This window comes from Lissotriton vulgaris, chromosome 11 (genome assembly GCF_964263255.1).
Source record: "Lissotriton vulgaris chromosome 11, aLisVul1.2, whole genome shotgun sequence".
Classification (NCBI taxonomy): Eukaryota; Metazoa; Chordata; class Amphibia; order Caudata; family Salamandridae; genus Lissotriton; species Lissotriton vulgaris.
Window position 1 is genome coordinate 100,638,887 of NC_141699.1, and position 17,329 is coordinate 100,656,215.

Below are 17,329 nucleotides of genomic sequence, written 5' to 3' on the forward strand. Positions count from 1 at the left end.
TGAAGTATGCCCTCAGTGTCACGGATCGCCTTAGAGTCGCCCTGATGGATGCCCGCCCGGCGGAGGATAGCTACCCCCGCTGTCCTAGTGGGCGCCAATGACCAGAACTGGAGGGGAAAGCGTGGATGTAACAGGCGCGTGACATCATCCCTGAGGATGTGTCTCCTGCAAAAAAAACGATGTCCGGGTTTTGCAAAAGTAAGTATCGCCATATTTGACGCCGCTTGTTGGGGGAGTTGAGATCCTTTACATTAAGGGATATAATCTTCAGGCAGGGTGCAAAAGTCATGGTTCCCTATCATCCAGAGCAAGCGCTGTCTCAGGCAGGTGGTCCGAGGAGCACAATGTCCACTGGTAGCTCCTCAGTGTGTCAAGGTGACTCCCCCTCCGGGTGGATGGGTTGGAAGGGAAAGGAGAGGGAAAGGGATAAGAACAAACCTAACAATTCAAATATTTTAAGGGCCAACAGGGCCGAATCAAGTTCAGGGAGTATCCAGGCGTATAGGCATAGGTTGTCCTGGAGATGTCATTCTCCCAGAAATAGGAGTGGGGGTCGGTCATCGCGTTTTGGAACAAATCGAAACCTTTGAAGCGGAGCTCAAGGCCGCCGCCTCAAGTAAAGGCTGGGCCTCGATTGGCGGGATCTCAATGAAAGGGATGGTGTAGCGGCTACAAAGTAATGGTCGGGGGTCCACCCCGTGATAGGAGCTGTACGTTCAGTGGATTAAGAAGCACACAGTTGTTATTTGTTGACAGATTTTTGCGAGCCTAGGGGCAATGGGCCTCCCTCGAGGGATCTGATGTGTTGGATTATGTCCGGTTTTCCTGGGATGAACTGCTGCGCTCTCAGGAGGATGGATACCTGGTGTGACGCACCGTGGTCCACTGTGGTTTCAAAGGGACTCTGGCCTTTGGAGGTATACATGTGGGACTTGCCGGGGGGTTGTCGGGAATTTGAATTAACTGGGCCACCTCTCTGTATGCATGTATGGACTCCTACTGGAATATGAGGGCAAAGGGGTGCCCCCATTGGTTGTGGATGTTAAGCTCCCAGAGCTTGTCTGTGATGGGCCGGAAGTCTCTCCGGCGTCTCAGCGTTGTGGGGGCCAGATCTTGGAATAGCTGAATGGGCGTGCCCTTGCACAGGATCTCCCGTTTGTCCCTATCCGCCTTGAGGATGGCTTCCTTCTCGGAAAAAAAGTGGACCCGGGTCAAAATGTCCGGGACAAGGCCAGACCTCCCAGGTAGCCCAGACACTCGATGTGCGCGATCCAGGGCAGGTTGCGAGGCATCGTCGTCACCTCTGTCGTGAAGTAATTCCGCCACAAAAGTCATTACGTCGTCATCTTCTACCCCAGTCGGAATCCCCCGCAGGTGTATGTTTTTCCGGCGCCCCCTATTTTCCAGGACCTCCTGGTTGAGCTATAGCTCAATGTGTTGTTGTTCCAGGGTGGCCAGTTTCTGCCATAGGTGTTCCTGATCTTCTGTACGGGCGTCAAGGGTCTTCTCCAGGTCGTCTACTCTCCCACCCAATTCCCCAACGTCTTTCCGGAACTCCTTGACTCATGCTTGGACCTCAGTGCGTAGGGATCCTATTTCAGATTTAAGTTCCTGCATGAATAGTCATAAAGGATTGTGTAACCAGCTCCGAGAGGCCTCCGACTGCCAGTGTTGCATCTGGCGCCAGGACCGAACCTGGCTTGTTCCACGGGGCCATGACCGTGGTGTCTTTGGGGGTTGTTGAGAGCTCCTTCCCGGACTTAGAGCGGGTCACTTTCAGTGACTGCTGGTGACTTTGCTGCAGATCGCTCACAAGATGTCGTCCCACCAGCCGTTATCAACTCCCAGCCCTGGCCGAGTTCCCAGCCCCCGGGTTTGCAGCTGGGAAATACCAGTCACAATGGTGCAGTGGGGTGGTGCGCTGTTTCAAGGGCCTTGTAAGAGCTATCAACCTCGAGGGCGTGGAAGCCGCAGGCAGGGCAGAGGGCCCGGCAGGCCGAATTGTGGTGTCTCCTCTCTGTGAGCGTTGGGCCAGTGTAGCCCGGGAGAACCCCCAGCCCACAAGTAGGAGTCCCCCAGGCAGGCTGCAATGCGGTAGCTACTAGGGCGTCCAGAGAAAGGCAGTGCAGGGCTGTAGATCCTCCGCTCGCGGTACCAGCTCATTGGACAGTTGGAATAGCTGCGTCTGTGACCCTGGCGTTCGGGGGTGTATAGAGACCGACCCTGGCGGGGTGAACCGTTGCTGGTCTCTGAACCGGCTTAGTAGGATATGTAGGTGGAGGCCCAGTCCTACAGCCCAGTCTCCCTCAATGGCGTGTCCATTTGCCGGTTCTCACCAAGGGTAAGAAGTTATGTTGGGCCCTCTGAGTGGCTCAGGGTCACGTCTTCTGCCCAAATGTTTCCACCAGCGGCGTTTCTGCCTCCCTGCGCCTGCTTGTTGTTGTGGGCCCAGGGCTCTTTTAGGGGTCTAGAAGGTACATGCCAGTGTCAGAGGTCCCAATTAGTCACTTGATGTGGTGAGTTCGAATGTAGAGCTGTGCCCTTGCAGCTGGTAGCGGACTGCCTTAATCTGTGAGGCAATGCCGGAAGTGAGAGGCCGTAGGGCAGGGGGCGCCGGGGCACGGGCCAGGTCCCCAAAGGCCAGTATGTAGACGGGACCGCAGACGGCCCTATTCGCAAAGAAGCCCCCAAGCGGCAGCAGCAGCACGCCCCTCCCCCCGCCTCTGTACCTGTATGGGTTCTGCTCTGCGGACAAGATGGCGGCTGCACTATTGGCGGCGATTGCTCCTCTGGCGATCTCTGGCGGGTTGGTCAGCGATCTCTTAGTTCAAGGCTTCCTCCGGTGTTTCCTGAGTAGACTGTCAGTCGCCTCTTGCGGGTTTCCACCTCGGCGTCTTGGGGAGTCTCTGATTTGGACTCGCGAAGGTCAGGCAGCTAAAATGGCGGGCAATCCTGCTGGAGCGTACTCTCGCCTGCCGGCTTGGTCTGCTCCACCTCCGGTCACCACCAAGAAGTGCGGTGCGTCCTTAATCAATGACAGCCTCCGAATTGCTGCTGGTCTGCTCTTGCTACACCACGGTGTTCGCAGCCCGTGAGATCCCGCTCAGACCGCCTCCAAGGACCTCCGGAGTAGTCCTGCATGTACCAGGCAACCCTGGTGGCGGTTACCTCTCAGGATGTAGTGCTGGGCGACCACAATTCGGCAGCTCAAGGTCACCTCCGGGTCCTAAGCCAACTTCATGGGACTGCAAAGCTTAACCGCAGGGCACAGGGGTCACCTGTGGCGGCGACTGCAGAGATGTTGGGCCCGGATAGTTAAGATGACGTTGAATTAGCTTGATCATATGTTTTATATATAAAACATATATGTATAAAATGAGTCAAATGGTTTAGTAGTTATGTCACAACATTACTGTCAGAACTTCTGTTTACATTAAAAAAGATTATTTTGCTTAAAATCTGGGAACCTCCATTACATATCATCACAAACCCAAGATCCACATATCAGTCTCCCCTACGAGAAATAGAGGGTAAATGCCAGCGTTAAAATGTCTATGCTTAAAACGCACAATTCTCACACATACATTGTGGGATCCCTAGAATCTCCTACCCATCGCATCCAATATTAATCCAACTAATTTGCATGTTTTAACTGTTCACAGTGAAATGTAATTTTTGAAGCAAAAAAAGAATAGTGACGTTTAATAATGTAGATCCATATTCTTAACATCATGTGTTGTCTCCTCTGCAGGACTCCAGTAGTCTCCCCCTGGAAGCGAAAGTTTGAAGAGGATGAAAGGCAGACTATACCAAATGTGTTACAGGGAGAAGTGGCAAGGTTAAATCCTAAATTCCTTGTGAACCTGGACCCATCCCATTGCAGTAATAATGGAACAGTTCACCTCATATGCAAACTTGGTAGGTGCCTTTAAACCATTGTTTATTTCCACCTGTCTTTCCTTTTTCTCAATAACTCAATTATTTTCTCCATTGTAAACACTCTGTAATTAATGGATGAATCATGTGTTCAGTGTCTTTACATTTGCATTAGAAACTATTCAGTTTGAGGCATGTGTGACTGTAGATACATATGCTTTTTGCATACTTCCGACATCTGATGTTGAGTATGGATGTTTGCAAGTTATTTTTCTTCGAAGAAGTCTTTCGAGCCACGAGACTTCTCCTTTTGGACCAAACCATGAAGGAGCGGCTCGTCCTGAAGCAGGAAAAACTTTATATATAGCCTCTGACTGGGAGTATTTTTGCACAGGCTTTACAGCCGGCACATCTACCATGTAAGCGCTAGATATCATTTCAGGAGGCCTCCTAAGAAGGACATAGCAACCAGTCCTCTGCATCCTCCTCGTCCTGCTTCTTCACCACCTCCAACACCCCTTTCTCCACCACCACCTTCATCACATCATTCACATACTGACCCAGAGGACATTACGCCACAGGGGTCTCCCACAGCGAATCATGTTGGGGGGCAGGGATTATTCTTGCCCACAGATCCCTGGGAAATTTATATTGATCCCCGGGTGACACTGACCAAGATCTCTACCTGACCAAGCCATCACACCGATAATTCATCTTATCAAGACCTCATTGCTAGGGCTGCTACATATCACCAGGTCCCATACACAAAGACCCTATTAAGGACGTTTTTCTTTTTGAAATGCTGTCCGGCACACATGGGGCATGCCAATACCTTCCTATGCTCAAAGGCATGCTCCGCCACACAGATGAGATTTTTAAGGACCCAGTGCAGGCACCTATTACACCCAGGTTTGACACAGCACCCTCGGATCCTGTCTACATCAAGGATCAGATTCCCTAGTTGTATCTAATGTCTGTAAAAGGGCCAACTCACAAACCTCAGCGGACGCTCCTCCACCGGGCAAGGAGTTCAAGCTTATTTACGCTTCAGGGAACAGGATAGCAGCACATTCTGCCAATCACTGGTGGATTGCCTACACTTAAACTTTATTGACACGATACGTCAGAGTACATTGGGGCAAGATGGGGGATATCCAATACTTCAATCAGGTGTGCTCTAGACTCAGAGGAAACAGGTGCCAGGGGCATCAATTCAAGTGTACTGCTGTGTAGGTATGCTTGGCTTCGTATATCTGGCTTTAAGACAGAGGTACACCAAACACTGTTAAATGTGCTATTTGAAAAGGAGCGTCTGTTTGGTCCCCAAGTGGACCAAGCATTTGAAAAAATGAAAAAGAACAGTATTGTAGCTAAATCAGTGGGGGGGGGGGGGGGGGGGGGGGCACTACAACCCCTACTTCTCGTGGCTACGTTCGGTGTCCCTCATACAAACAAGGTGCCAAAATTACATCCTCTGATGCCTCTACCTCGTACAGCACCATCAAGGGGATACTACGGTGGAAACAAATCCAAGGGTCACGGTAGGGATGTCTCCGGACGCACTGCACCTTCCACCTCAAACGCAGGGTCTCTCTCCTCATTCCACAAGACCATTTAACACCTGTCGGGGGCTGACTAAGTTTCCTTCCCACTTGGAAAAATATAACTTCAGGTCAGTGGTTGTTGGTCATTATCCAAACATGGTTATTGTCTGGAGCTAATCACCACAAACCCAAACATTTCACCTCGCAGACACAATCCCTCCATAGAACATAAGAACCTGCTCAAACAAAAAGTGCAGGCTCTGTTGCTCAAAGGAGCCATAGACCCTCTTCCTCTTCAACATCAAGGTTCAGGAACGATACTATCTAATTCCCAAAACGACTGATCACTACGTTCCATCTTGGAGCGCAGGCCCTTAAATATTACATGCTATCAGAACACTTCCATATGGTCACCCTTCAAGACGTGATCCCACTGCTCCAACAAGGCAACTTTATTGGCACTAGACTTAAAGTACACTTACTTCCACATCCCGATCCATCCAGCTCATCGCACGTACCTCAAGTTCGTTAAAGCTCGAAGGCAATACCAGTTCAAAGTGTTACAATTCAGTCACTACCGCACACACCCCGTGTGTTCACTAAATGCCTAGCAGTGGTAGCAGCATATCTGCGCAGACCAAACATTCATGTCTTCCCATATCTGGATGACTTGCTACCAAAGCCAGTACACTTCTCATGCGTCAACAACACACTCCAACTAGACTTCATCTACTACATCAACTTGGTGTTTACTATCAACATACAAAAATCGCAGCTTCAACCTTTACAGATTCTGACATATTTAGGGCCATGCTCAGCGCACAGTTGGGTTTGGCATACCCAAATATAACCAGGATGCAAAACATCCAAAGCTACTACAGCAGTTTCAACCCAGTCAACACATAACAAGACAGTTATGCAACTCTTAGGCATGATGTCATCTTGCATCGCAATAGTACCACATGCTCAAACTACAGGTTCAGGAATTTCTGATCGAAATCACAGGGTCAGCTACAAGATCTAGTGTTTGTAGAGAGCAGCACTCCATGCTCTCTGCAGTGGTGGAGCACACAAAACATATCAAAGAGGTGGCCATTTCTAGACCCTTTACTCGAGTCATTCTCACAGTGGATGCATTCCTAACAAGGTGGGGTGCTCACCTACAGGATCTCACAGGTCAAGGTCTCTGGAATGCCTAAAACCAGGGTCGCCACATCAACTGCCACAAGTTTCAAGCTGTTCACCCAGCAGTAAAAGCATTTCTTACTCACCTAGACGGACAACATGACAACCATGTACTATTTACAAAAACAGGGACACACATTCTTTATCTCTACAGTTATCACATCTGTCTAAGACGATTTGGAATTTGGCAGTACGTCACAACATCCACCTGCTAGCGGAACACCTCCCAGGGATGGACAACTACTTTGCCGGCCGATTCAGCAGGATGTGGCAACATGTCCATGAGTGGGAACTCCACCTCCACATCTTCCTCCCATACTTTCACAAGTGGGGATTTCCATAGATAGACCTCTTTGCAGCTGCACACAACGCAAAATGCCCAGACTTCACCTCCAGGTTCCCACACCCACTATCAAAGGGCAATGCACTACGTATTAACAGGTCAGGGACATTTGCCTCTGCTTTTCCACCTCTCCCGTTTGTGGTTCAGGCAAACGTCTCTCACCCTTGTTCTAGTAGCTCCCGTTTGGGCTAGACAGCCATGGTTCACCACACTGCTCGAAGTCTGTAGTTCCCCACAAGGAGCCTCCCCTCAACCTGGACCTTCTCACTCAGAACCATAGAGAAATCAGGTATCCAAATCTGAAGGAGCTCAACCTTGCGAGGTATTAAAATTCTGTTACCTTAATCTCCCAACTGAATGTATGACCATTCTTAAAGAAGTTTGTAGGCCTACAAGAGCATTTTATGCAGGAAAGTGGAAAAGATTTCTCTTCTGTCTCAGTGAACACAATTCATTTGATGCAACTGTGCAAAACATTGTTTGCTGCCTTCATCATTTGCAGCCCTCTGACCTGGTTTACACTTCAATACACCACTTGTAGCTGCAATTGCTGCCTGCCTACAAAACAGGCAACACTTATCTTTGTTCAAAGTACCTGATAATAAGGCATTCACAGAAGCCCTTAAAAGAATAATCTGATAGAGACTACTATCCACAGATTCCTTAACGTAGAATTATCCCCAGGCGTGAGACTGGATCCGGAAACTTTTTGCCCAGCATACCTGCACGCCGGGGGGATGGTATCACACAACTCCGCCCAGGCGTCATCCTTGTACGTGACGTAAGCGAGGTCACATAAGTCCGACCCCGGAGCGCCTACGTCCGTTTCTTTCCTTTTCCGTGTGCAACGCGGATCCGGTTTGTGCTCCGGGCCTGTTTAGGCCTTTCCCTTTCGATATTGTGCATGTTTGTGGGAATAGTGTGCGGATGCCTTCGTGATTTAAAAACGTGCTCGTCTTGTGGACGTCTGATGTCGGCAACTGACCCTCACCTCATTTGCATGTGGTGTTTGGGGGAAGATCACGGATCCACTGATTGCGAGGCGTTCTAACAGTTGAAGCCGAAGTCCCGGCAGGTGCGCCAGATGAAACTTCTCTCGGCTCGCATGTCCAGATCGTCTTCGTCCCCTCAATCAGCTTCTGCGAAAGGTTTTCGACATAGCCTTCGTTGTCGTTCCTGAGGGCTGGTTTCCAGCCTGTTGGTGGTGTGGGCTCTCCGCGGGTGATGCAGCCCTGCTTATCGTCCCCCTATCCACCGTTTCCCGGTGAGGGGGCATTGAGAGCCCAGATGAAGACATATGCGGTGGCTCTGCATGCCTCGCTTACTTCTCCTCCTTCCCCTCCTGGGACGTCGACGGATCCCTTGCGCAGTGCGGGGCCCTCCGCGACTGGCCCCGGCGCCGACTGATTCGGATCCAGGCTCGGAGGATGTGGTGAGACCCTTCAGGGTTCCCTCCTTTGGACCACATCACCTCTGCTTCGCTGCAAACTCCAGCGGGAGTCCCTGTGGCGTCCCGGGGGCTCGGGTCGCATCCTTGAGCCCCTCTCAGCCCCATGGACAGGCAGCGATCATGGGTCGAGGCTGGCGGGGAACTTCTTGTTATTCCCCGGGTCCTTCTCGTCCCTCCACGCAGGTGGTTGCCTCGTCAGAGGTAGAGTCGGCGCCGGAACCGCTTCGGCTCCAGCCCAGCCCCGGTTTCCTGTGGTGGAGGAGGCCTGTCCGGCATCTTCTGTGGCGCTGGACGACGGTGACGTCCTGCCTCAGATTGCGGACTCTACGGCGCCGGACAGGCGTCAGGTCGTGGACTCGTCCTCGGACTCCCCCTCTTCCCCGGAGGTTGGGTGCCTGCTGGTGTCATCCTCGCCAGACGGGTCGCCGCGTCGTGGCTTTTTTCCCGGCGTCATCGAAGGATGGCTCTTTGTCGTTACCGTTGCAGCGATTTTCGCCAGAGGAGCAACAGGTCCCGCACTCATCGTCCCTCTTTCTCTTTTCCGGACCTGGCCACTCCGATTGGCTTAGGGAATGGCCGCCTTAGTTTGCAGCTGTCGCCTACGGAGGAGCTGCTTTTGCCCCGTGGGGCCCTACGGAGGCGGGTGCGGCCTTCGCTCGCGCTGTTTCCATGGCTGTGCGTATTTTGCGAATGGGTGATCCGGCTGCACATTTTCCAGCGGATCATCTTCTGGAAGTTCTCCACCAGGGCTCTGGTGGGAGGGAGCTGCTGCTTCCATTTGAAGGTTCGCTCCATTCTTCTTTGACAGGGACTTGGGGGCGCCCCGCCATGGGAGACACTTGTGCCCCAACACCTTCTGCACCAGCACCCCGTGACCCGGTATGTCTGTCCCTTCATCCCTCTGCCTCAAGTCCTCTTTTGCGGACTGCTTTTCCATCCCTACCGCCGCTATTGTCTCCACCATCACGGGAGGCCTGCTGGCTGGACGCTTGGGGGCGCAATATGTTTGCTTCAACCAGTGCGGCCCTGCGGTTCTGTTGGCTGCTGGCCGGCCCTCCTTCACTGTGTGTTTTTGTTCTAGGTTATCTACACCAGGTTGGCCCTGAAATTAGGCCTTTTTAGGGCTCACCCCTATTCCATTCTGTAAGGAATAGGAATAGGGGCGAGCCCTAATGCCGCTAATCCAAAGTCTCTCCCAAAGCAAGAGGATTTTCGACAGTTCACGAGAAACAAGCCTCTCGTGCACGAGCTCGCATTCCATCATCAAAGGCATCAGCCTCGCTCTGGCCTCACTTCTCCTCCCCCCTAATTGCTCTCACTCCTCATCTGTTGCCACACGCACTAACCAGGCAGCCCACCCCCTCCCTCTCCAGCACGCGCCCCATTCCCTCTCTGTTGCCACAGCCTCGCGGCGCCAATGCCTGTTTTCTGTGCATTCCGTGACTTGTAGTGCTCGGATTTTTTGGGGCATGCAGCAGACCACAAATCCCAGAAGGTAATGTCCACCAGAAGTAGAGATAAGCCTCCCTCCCAGCATGCTACGAGCAGTGCTTGCTCCAACGGAATGTGAAACTGCCCTTCCCTGTGCTCAAAGTAATAGCAGCAGACAGAGGACTAATTTCTCTATCTCCCCTAGCGGATCGGCCATCTTGGTCTGTCTATCCCTGGCGACCTTCATGGACTAGTCATTCCTCACGATCAAATGTCTGCCTTACTGCAGTGGTACTTTATGTATATGCCTATTTGTATCTTGCACACTTCACTTTTTAGTCAACTGTAATGCACCAAAGCTACCTCATATATTTGCATCATATGTTTACACGCAAGATTATGATAGGGTGTCCGCCTTTTACGGTGTTACTATATGTCTATATTCCTAATGGTATACTGCACATCCCACTTTCTCTGCACCTTTATACACCAATTGCTACCTCATATTTTGGTTGCTCACTAGTGTCACTATAGGTCACATATAATTTTTTGGTTGCAAATGTATGTTACTACTGATTCATATACCACATTTATTTTTTGGTTGCAATTGTATGTTACTACTGATTCATATACCTCATTTATTTTTGACTACGCACTATTGTTATATAGCATATAACTTTGTTGCAACTCTATCTTGCTGCGGTTTTAATGCACCTCATTTATTCTGAAACACCCATTTTTGACTTTTCACTTTTGTCACTTTTGATTCAGGCATTTTACTATCTGCATCAGTATTTCAGTCCAGCACATCATCCGTATTATACCTATATTTTATGCTGTACATGTTTGTTACCCACTACGACTTCACTGTAATGCACCGAATAATTGCTTTTATTGACCTGCTACAGTTATATAACCTGCTCCCATTTCAAGTGTTCATACCTTTTTGCACCAACTACTACCTCATACACTCTGGCTGCTCATTAATGCCACTGTTGTTATAGGCAATTGGTTATTAGTGCATGTGTTTGTACTCTGCTCCCGTATATCATTATTGTACACCCTACATCTGTGCAACCCGCACCCACTACAGATCTTACCCCTGTTTGCATTGACTACTACAGCATACACTTTGGCTGCCCACTAGTGGCACTTTCAGTCCATTCAACCGGCGATTACTGGGCACCCTCCCACACCTACCGACTCCATCACCCCAACATGGAGCTCATCGGCAAGCACACACACAGAATCAACTACCCACCCGCACTCACCAAAAAAGCAGCTAAACGTTTTAAACACAACTTACTGAGGTCCCACCCTGAAGTACCCTTTGCAGACACCTACCACTCACCGGTCAATGGTGCAGTAAACATTGATATCATCTTCCACACCGCACGCAGAGCTCTATGGAGAAAAACGTTCCTCTCTTTACTCACCGTATCCATTACCAGGAAATCCGCTCATGGCCAAACACTCCATCACACCATCCCAACTCTTCCCAGGCAGAACCTCCATCACTATCTATAACAACGGGATTGTCCTAATCCAATCCACAGACAGGAACCTGGAACTACTAGACAACCTGTTCCCAACTTTCGTACAGCACCTCTCCAATCCACGGACCCCACTCAGTCCGATCACCCTTGACCTCACAGCCCCCAACCATAACGATGCTAACCCAAATCAGTCCCTAAACGACACGCACCTCTCCTCCACCACCTGCACCGCCGTCAACCACCCACCTATTGCATCCACTTCACACTCATCGATCACAGACTTAGATATCTCCCTGACATACACCAGCCGTACCCCCTCCCGTCCCACCAATACCCGGACTTCCTTTCATACCACTCCCATTCCTCTATCCCCTGACAACACAGCCCCCAACAACAACGCCTCTAACCTACCTCAGCCCCAAAAGAACGCACGCCTCTCCCCTACCACCGGCACCTTAGTCATACACCCACCTACGGTTATTACCCCACACCCCTCAATCACAGACACAGTTATGTCACCCACACACACCAACCTTACCTCCTCCCCCCTTTCACCAGCCCACATTCCCATTCTTCTCACCCATGACATCACAGCTCCCACCCACAATCCGCCCAACCACGTTCAGCACCAGACCGACACGCACACAGACAAACCCTACCCCTTATTCCCCCCCACTCTCAGCCCCCACTTCCACCCATTAACCAACCACACCGAGCACACCTCTATCATTTCAACTCCGACTTCACAAAAAAGAACATACAATCACACTTCCCCTCCCGTTCTCACCCCCAATACCCTACATGCGCCCCCATTACCACTTATTCACGCCCATCCTCCACCATGCACTCTCCAACTACCACCAATACCCTCCCCCATACTATGTCATCCTACCACGACCTTCCAATGCCCACTTCCAAAACTAATCCCACACTAGACTACGTTATGGCCTCCCTCCTCCAGCTCAAAGAGGACATTCACATCATCAAACAACTACTCTGCACGCATTCCAGACACTCCTCACCCACCACCCTCCTCAAGCTCAAACAAGACATGCACATCATCAAACAACTACTCTGCACACATCCCAGACACCCCGCACCCGCCTACACCAGCACCACCTTTCCCAACAGGACCTCCACCTGGTCGGCTGACTCGTGCACTCAACGCCCCCCGCACTGGACCTCAATCCCTGTTCGCAATCGGGAAAACCGTCCCCATCGCTCCTGCAACACACTATCGGACCTCGACACAGTTACCCTCCTACGCTCCAGCTCCCCTTAACAACACACCCTCCACACTCCGCGCCATTCCAACGATTCTTCCAAATCCCCATAGACCCCCACGCAAAACAGAATGTCTATCCTTAGTAACCTGAGAAAAGTCCCCCTTTCTCTAGAACCCCCTTCCACCCTCGACACACCCCGTCTCAAATGCACCCTCCTCAACTGCAGGTCGCCCTCTAGGCACTCCTCTGCAATCGCTGATCTCATCTCATCACTGGACCTTGACCTAATCATCATGACTGAAACCTGGCTAACTGAATCCTCTACACCCATATTGGACATACTGGTTCCCCCCAACTACCACATCACCAGACTAGACAGGGTTGGTCAAAAAGGTGGGGGAATCGCATGTATACACAGGAGTAACCTCTCTGTCTTGAAAGTAACCTCTCCCTCCCTACCCTCCCCAACCTCCTGTGGATACATTTGCCTAGATATTATCAGTGAGGGCAAACCGATATGCTCTCTACACGGCATCTACCACCCACCTGGAGACAACTATGCCTTCTCGCAACAAATCATGGATTTGATCACAACCAATTCAGGGCGACAACTCACACAAATATACCATGGTGACTTCAACCTTCACTGGAACGATCAGAATGACGCAGTGGTAAATAGCCTTAAAAACTTCCTCGACGCCCTTGACCTCACCCAAATATGCAACAGTCCGACTCGGAAGAAAGGCTCTATCATCGACCTTATCATCTCCAAAGAGGACTCTATCCAACTCGAATCTATCCAACCCTGTGACTGGTCAGATCATCACATTGTCACGTTCTTCATCAACGAAAAAGTTAAATTTAACCCGGCTCAATCCATCAAGCCCAAAGTCTTGAAAAGGGACCTGAAAAAACTCAACCCAAACTCTCTACCCCCCAACAGCTGCAATATATTACTTACTCCCACTGGCGTTATGGATGTCCAATCCTTGACGGATCACTACCTCAACGCGATGACCTCCATAGTTAACGAGGCTGCACCTATGCAGCTAAAAAGAGCATCCACAAAAATGTCCAATCCTTGGTACGACGGGAGTCTCAATGACGATAGACGGGCCATGCGAATGGCAGAGCGCACTTGGAGATCAGCCCCCGCCGCACTGCACTTAAAAACGCTGAAGAAAATGAGAAATGCCTACTTCAGGAAAATAAAACGCTCAAAATCAGATTTCTTCAGCCGCCAGCTCGACCAAGCCAAAAATCGTCCGAGAAAGCTGTTTGAGCTAATCAGAACACAATCCAAGGAACAACCCCAACCACTCAGCACTCTTGGCGAAGCACCCTCCTGTGAAGACTTCGCTTCTTTCTTTATCCAAAAAACAGACAACATAAAGAACGATCTCCTCATTGACGTAAGTCTCTACCCCAAACCCCTCTGCACAGCACCCACTGAACCTAAAAACAATGCTACATGGTCATCCTTTGCCACCTACTCGGAAGAAGAAATTTGTAGACTACTCAGCACTGTGAAACCTGCCAACCATCTCTCGGACCCCCTTCCTGCCAACGCTGTCAAAGACCTTACCCCGTCGCTCCTCCCACTCTGGACTAAAATTATCAACAGCTCACTTCAACAAGGAACCATCCCCGACTCCCTCAAAGTTGGACAAGTCACACCGCTACTAAAGAAACCTACAGCCGACCCCTCTGATCTAAATAATTACCGTCCCATTACCAATATTCCGACTCTTGCCAAATTGCTGGAAAAATGCGCACAAACTCAATTGACTAGACACATTAATCAGTTTGATCTACTCAACCCCCATCAATCAGGCTTGAGAGCGGACCACAGTACAGAAACTGCTATGATTCACATAATTGACGACGCCCTCCAAATCTTGGATCAAAACGATACCTGCCTCCTTATCCTTCTGGATCTCTCTACTGCATTCGACACCGTCAAACATGAGAACTTACTCGAGCTCTTAAACACAAGAATGGGCATATCTGGAACTGTGCTCAAGTGGTTTACGTCCTTTTTACACAACAGAACGCAGAAATTCAAGAATAACAACTTGATGTCTTCTCCAATACCGGTATCTCTAGGCGTCCCACAAGGATCCTCCCTATCCCCAACTTTGTTTAACCTAGTTATGGAACCTCTCACCACCTTGCTACAGGCATCCAATATTCAATTCCACATGTACGCCGATGACACCCAACTTTATCTCAAAGTACAATCACCCAAAGACATTATGCTCTTGAACTCAATGATCAGAAGCACCCAATCATGGTTGGCCGCTAATCATCTCAAACTCAATGCTCTTAAAACAGAGTTCCTCTTGATCTCACCCCCTGCGAAGATCACTACCACTCAAATCTGGCTTAAACACCTAACCGCACTCAATGTTCACCCCACTATCGTAGACTCAGCAAAATCTCTAGGCATAACACTTGACACCAACCTCAACATGCAGGAGCACATCAACAAAGCAACTAAGGGGGCGAACTACCAGATCAATACCCTAAGGAAACTCAAACCCTTCCTTCCAGCCAAAGATTTCCAAACTGCGGTACAAGCTCTAGTCATCCCCCGAATAGATTACGGCAGCATCGCCCTCTGCGGTCTCCCCCTAACTACCACGGCACCCATAAGAGCTTCTCTAAACGCCGCAGCGAGACTCATCACCGGATCAAAAAAGCACTCACACATTTCCCCTGACCTGAGAGCCCTGAACTGACTGCCTTTTGAAGCCAGAATACATCTGAAAATCGCCTGCATCACGCACAAGGCTGTCCACCTGAGATCACCCGGATATCTCGCACAGAAGCGGACGATTTCCGGAGGCTCTAGAGGCTCTAGAAACACCAGAGGTACAAACAATCTCCTGCTAAAGCCCCAAAGATTCCGCAAGGAAAAAACGTATAAACGCTCCGTCTCAGGAATGGCACCCAGGATCTGGAACTCACTCCCCCCTGAAATCCGGCTCATCGCCTCTACCATACTTTTTAAGAAAGAAGTAAAAGCTATCCTCATGGCTAAATACACTTGAATTATTACTGAGGTTGATATTACAGACGTTGGACCATTCAGTTCTACTGATCTTTTCTGCATTTTTGTATGACTCGTGTTACTGACCTGTCTGAGTGTTTACGCTATCAATTATTTGTATTTGTTTCACTATTGATGTATTTGGTTGACTATGTTCCCACATGTACCTTCCCCACCCCATTTGTTATTTACTCACACGCTCTTCCTTTGTCTGTAAAGCGCTCTGATATCTGCAAAGATCTTGTTCGCGCTATATAAAACTTTCAAAATAAATAAAGTAAATAAAAACCTGGACTGCAGAAGCTTGTTACGCATGAACCTGTGAAACTTCGCAGGGCTGGACAGGAAGGACATCCTTTTGACCAGCTGTCACCATCTCCCATGAGCACGTGCAGCGCAAGCCACCTTAACCGAGCCCCGCACAGAGTCGCATACTCTCTCGCATTTTCAGGTAGTGAAAGCCAGCCAGCTGGAAATGTGTCTAAATACTACACTAACTCATTGCGTCACACTACAACATGCCCTCCCCCGTAAGCCTTGCCCTACTAATGTCAACATGCTCTGCATGACATTTGCATATGTGCTTGCGACAGCATGATTTGCATGCTAATGTGCACACCTGCTAACCAGCTGCTGCATGCACCTCTGCCACCCCGGCCTACCGGTGCTGTGATGCAGCTGCCGCGTGCACCTCTGCCGGTGCTGTGATGCAGCTGCCACGTGCCACTCTGCCACCCCGGCCTACCAGTACTGTGCTATGATGCGTCACGCTTTCATAAAACCCAGACTTTGCAGTAAAGCACATTCAGTGCAACCCATACATGTGGAAATGGAGCATGAACAACCCAGGACCCTTCGTGTGACCAGAGCAGAGATCACCCATACACTAGAAGTGCACGACAGACCCTGTCCCGACAGGGCCCCAGATTCAAGAACCCGCACATCTTGTCCATGAGAGGACATTGTCTTCTGTTCAAAAAGTACTGGAAACCAATTTTTTTCAGACAGGCCTTCGTGTAAACAGATGTGATGAGAAGCAAGGGGAGGGGCGTGCAACAATGGCTTGCAGAACAGAAGGAAAGGGGCAGTGGGCTGATTATTCCCGAGACCCAGCTGTATTTTTAGGACCGCAGCACTGGAGGTGCAACATTTATGCATACATTTTAAAGCAAGCTGTGCACCTTAGTTAAGGACCAGACATCTAACACGGCTAATGCTAACCGGTAGAAACGAATAGTTTGCTAACCTGGTGCCTACGAAAACTTGTACCATTCCTTCCTGTGACATTAACTGACTGGACACTAAGAGCCACCTGTAGCTCTCTGTTGACAGCATCCCCGGCTCACTCGTCCTTCAATAATTATACAGTCTCTCTGTACTCACTCTGGTATTCTAGCAGCCAAACTGGAAAGTCTGTACTTCGTTTTTGAAAATGTACTAATATCCTTTAAAACCGGCCCTTCAGAGTGGGGGTAAAGATCGCATCCTTCGTTCCCACGACTGGCACTTTTTGTGCGCCCCAGGCTACTGCAACAGTACCAGCAAAACTGCCATATTTATGAATGAGGAGGCCACTTACACGGGTAATGCCACTAGATGGCACCATATGCCGGATCTGCCATGTGTTCTCTTTCTGAATCCCAACAGGGCAATTTGAAACAGGCCTTCGTCCGAGAAAAGGTTTCGGTTTAAATGTGTTGAATCTCGCCTACAACGTCGGACATGC

The 17,329-nt window shown here is 49.9% G+C and overlaps 1 protein-coding gene across 2 annotated transcripts in view; it reads left to right on the plus strand.

The window, feature by feature from the left end:
- Positions 1 to 17,329, plus strand: part of MED15 (mediator complex subunit 15) — a 782,088-nt gene that overhangs the window by 633,767 nt on the left and 130,992 nt on the right. For both annotated transcript variants that reach the window (XM_086942779.1, XM_086942780.1), the window contains exon 15: positions 3,752 to 3,918. In XM_086942779.1, the coding sequence (XP_086798905.1) occupies positions 3,752 to 3,918 (167 nt within the window). The remainder of the gene's footprint in view (positions 1 to 3,751; positions 3,919 to 17,329) is intronic.